This window comes from Cyprinodon variegatus, unplaced genomic scaffold (assembly GCF_000732505.1).
Source record: "Cyprinodon variegatus isolate N-32 unplaced genomic scaffold, C_variegatus-1.0 Scaffold1, whole genome shotgun sequence".
Classification (NCBI taxonomy): domain Eukaryota; kingdom Metazoa; phylum Chordata; class Actinopteri; order Cyprinodontiformes; family Cyprinodontidae; genus Cyprinodon; species Cyprinodon variegatus.
In genome coordinates this window covers 674,479-678,925 of record NW_015150454.1, presented here as the reverse complement: position 1 = coordinate 678,925, position 4,447 = coordinate 674,479, and the positions used below count along the sequence as shown (strand labels likewise).

At 35.5% G+C, this 4,447-nt stretch overlaps 1 protein-coding gene across 1 annotated transcript in view; it reads left to right on the top strand.

Annotated features, from left to right (window-relative positions):
• The window catches only part of LOC107090278 (prokineticin receptor 2-like), an 8,454-nt gene extending 4,388 nt beyond the window's left edge, over positions 1 to 4,066 (top strand). The window contains exon 3 of the mRNA XM_015383617.1: positions 3,367 to 4,066. Coding sequence (XP_015239103.1) covers positions 3,367 to 4,066 — 700 coding nt within the window. The remainder of the gene's footprint in view (positions 1 to 3,366) is intronic.
• The last annotated feature ends 381 nt before the right edge of the window (positions 4,067 to 4,447 follow it).

Here is a 4,447-nt window from a genome sequence, read left to right as displayed (position 1 = left end):
CAGTTTTTTACACTCAGCTGTCTGAGCTTATCAAAGCAGCTCAGGTCTCTTGATGAAAAGAAAGTAAAACTAATTAAGTCAGTCTGACTATAATATTTTTTTTCTGTATTTTGTTCCCAATTCATCAAGTTTAAATGTGAATATAAGGGAGATACTCAGAGGAGCAAGAATAAAATGTCTGAGTTAAATGCTCAGGTTCAAAGATTTTGTAAAATAGTTTTTTTCCCCCCCTTTATAATCAGTTATTTTACTTCTACTTTTGGACAATCATCAATGCTTTTGACTGAGAGGGGACACATGTCAAAAAGGTATTCCATTAAATACCAATAATATACATTAAACTTGTGAAAGAATGTAAAAGTTGTGAGTACAAAAACCTTTACAACTCACTCCAAATACACACATAAATTATAAAACAAGATTTTGTTTAATTTTATGACATGATAAAATATTCACATATAGTATAATCGTAAACAGAAAAATTACTAAATACTACATGCAACCTCACATCTGAATGCCCTATTATATATGGTTTAAAATTATCAGTGGATGAGTCACCTCTCTAAGGGGAAGTCAAAAGACAAGGCAAAAATAATGTATGTAAAAGTAACTTTGACAGAGTTAATGGGAATCTGAAGGGGTTTATTTGTAATGTGTCTAAAATGCTACAGAAAGCTAGATAATTGGTGCTATCCTGTCAAACCCATTATTTGAAATAGCTAAACAAAGAAAAGCCTGCTGAGTGCAGTTTAATGTGGAGAATCCCAAGGCTTGCTGTCATGCAAGAGGGCAAGCATCTTTTTAGCTCTTTGTAGTGTGTGGCACCTATGAATACTTATAATATTCTTAAATATACTTATAATAACAAAAAAGAGAATGCACAGCACATAGCATTATGTTGATATTTTAGTAAATACTGAATCTATGGTGGCCAACACCATGCAAATCCATGATTTAAAAACAATTATCAATTGCATGTGCTTCTCCGTTAAATGTGTTTTGTTTGTCGGTTTAAAGTTTGATTGCTAGTCTCATTTCTGCTTTTCCGAGTGTAATTTTTAAGTCTGCTAGTAAATTATTTGAGTTTTTCTTACCTTTGGAATTTAATTTGAATTAATAGATTTGTATATTGTTTGCATCCCTTGGAAATATAACATATCCTTAAAAAAATAAAAACCATATAAAACATATAAGTAAATAATAAGTTTATCAAAGGTAAAAGGCCAGAACATCACAAAGATATCACCATAACAATAATCAGAAATGGGAAGTAACGAAGTACAAATGCTTTGTTACTGTACTCAGGTAGATTTTTCTGATATTTTTACTTTACTTTACTACTTATTTTTATGGCGACTGTTTACTTCTACTCCTTACATTTTTACACAAATATCTGTACTTTCTACTCCTTACATTTTAAAAAATTGTCTCGTTACTTTAGTTTTGAATCATTTCAATGGAGTTACCGTTATTATTTTTCACGTCATCAATACCAAATTCAATCTAATTGGATGGGAATCTACGTTGCATTTGACGCACCGCTACAAGATGAATCGACAGATTCAGTGGTATTCATTCACGGCAAATCATTGCAGCTTGGTGGCGGTGGCGTTAGCATAGTAGTATGGACGACGAGATGATTGAAAATGAACACAACAGAGATCTAGTCCTATTGGCAGACATCCATTTAAAATGTAGGCAACGGCATGAAAAAAGTGGTTTCTACTTTTGCTTTTATACTTTAAGTAAATTTACAAGCCTGTACTTTGTTACTTTCACTTGAGTAAAGAAGTTTAATCAGTACTTCCACTTTTACCAGAGTATTTTTTAACACAAGTATCTGTACTTTTACTCAAGTACGGAAAGTGAGTACTTTTGCCATCTCTGACAATAATATACATAAGAAAGGGAGACTGGGCAGTATGCCTATAAAAGGTATTCAGATTCTTTTTCTTATCGTTGAAACACAAAGTCTGATCTTAACTAACAAGTTCATGCTTCAACCTTTAAATTTATTGCCTCAGATTGTGTAATAGGTTATTTTGATTTTTTTTAGTTTGTTGGTTCATCACAGTTACATGCTTTTTCTACTTGCTTATACTGTCATAGCAAATGCTGTGATTTAAAGACTGCTTCAAAACTTTTAAAATGACTTTTTATCTATTTCTAAAATGAATTTGATTTTGTTTCTTATCTGTTTTTGAATTTCTTTACATGGTCACAGGTTTACATTGGTAGATGAAGTGTTTTTGAGATCTTTAGCCTACCTCATGTTGTCAGGAAGGTTCTATTAATTTAATCCAGTTTATTTAAATAGCTGCATTTCACAACATATGTCATCTCAAGGCACTGTTTAGAGACAATACAGTCAGGTTGGTTGAAGATTTCTATCAAGGAAAACCAGCTAACTGCATCAAGACATGACTTGCAAGACATACTCCTCCTGGATGAGCTTGCGGCGACAATAATCGCCTTTTTTGTTATTAAGTCTTTAGCAATCCCTCACACCGAGCATAAATGTAGCAACAGTGGAGAGGAAAAGTCATTTTTAACAGGAAGAAAACTCTTGTAGAACCAGGCTCAGTGTGAGAGGCCATCTGGTGTTCAAGGAGGCAGAAGCAGAAATACAAAAGATAACTGTTAACCAGCTCTACATGTGGCCCAGTCCAAAAAAAGACACTACCAAGCAGACAGGCTCCAAGCTCATTCTCATGTCAGAGGATGAAAGAGAGCATATACTGTACAGTTAGTCGTAGTAAGAAAAACGGGACTACACTGAAAAACAGGCTAAGCTCCAGCATCTATAAACAAAGACAACAATGGCAGCAGCACAGCTAATATTTCAATCCGGGAAGGAGTCCCGGATATAAAGAAAAGGGGAGAAATAATTTTTTTAAATACTGTAGGTAGTATGGATGTTAAACTTTTTAACCCTGAATAAAAAAAAAAATCGCTGGGTATGGTGTAGTTTTTGTGTGTTTGTTTGTTTTTACTGAGTTTGTATTAGCCTTTAAAAACTAGTTTTGGGTGTGCTTTGGTGGCGCAGTGGTTAGCGCACACAACCCATGTACTGTATGGGGGCCTTAGTCCTTGACGTGGCCGGCTAGCGTTCAAATCTGACTTGTGGTCCTTTGCTGCATGTCTCTCCCCCTCTCTCAGCCCACTGTCCAAAAAACTGCCACTAGTGCTGTTAAAAAAAAAAAAAAAAATACTACTTTGGTAATAAAGACATGTAAGGACCAAACAGTTTTCATGACACCGCATGTACTTGCACCAATAACATATTGGGGTTCGATGACCTATTGATTTTCATAAATGTATTTCCTGCCTTGTCAATGATACAATGTTTTGTCTCCATTCCCATAGGTATATGGCCATAGTACATCCTCTGAGACCTCGTATGAAGTATCAGACAGCCTACTGCCTATTAACTGGAGTCTGGATAGTTCCCATTCTGATATCAATTCCTTCTGCCTATTTTGCTACTGAGACTATGTACCCTAATGGTGGCAACTCTTCCCCTGCTCAAAAAGTGTTCTGCGCCCAGATCTGGCCTGTAGACAAGCAAGCCTACTATCGATCCTACTTCCTTTTTGTTTTTGCTGTGGAGTTTGTTGGTCCAGTGATTGTTATGTCAATGTGTTATGCCCGTATTTCTCGTGAACTGTGGTTCAAAAATGTTCCTGGTTTTCAGACCGAGCAGATAAGGAAGAGGTTGCGCTGCCGTCGCAAAACAGTGATGGTTCTTATCGGAATTCTGACAGCGTACATCCTGTGTTGGGCCCCATACTACGGCTACACTATTCTACGAGACTTCCATCCAACACTTATCTCTCGTCAGAGAAACTCATTGGTGGCTTTTTATATTATTGAATGCATTGCCATGAGTAACAGTATGATTAATACCTTCTGCTTTGTCAGTGTCAAGAATAACACTGTAAAGTATCTGAAAAAAATTGTTCTGTTGCGCTGGAGGTCAACATATATCCCTAATAAGAGTGTCGATGAAATGGATATAAGAACCTCCTCCATGCCAGTAACTGAAGAGATTGAATGCATCACCTAAGTTGATAAAAGTAAACTTTGGTAAAACTGCTTCATCACATTTTCATTACATTCGGGTTAGTATTTTGGCACAACTTTTTCCTCCATATTTTAGAAAGTTCAGTTCAAAAGTAAATGAAACTTGAAAAAAGCCATGTGGAGCAGCTGTGACTGACAGAAACAGTAATTTTTCAATCAAAATTTTTCCCTCCTCCGCATCTTGTGTAAAAGTGCTTTCTGTGGTCAGCAAGTATATGTATTGGGAACAAAAACAACACAATCTGCAACAAAAACAACAAAGTATAATAATAATAATAATAAATACAGCAAGAAGTGGTGTACAAAGTTTGTGGGGTACTTAAATGTTAATTGTAATGTGAAAAAGTGCAGTCCAGTTTTGTGG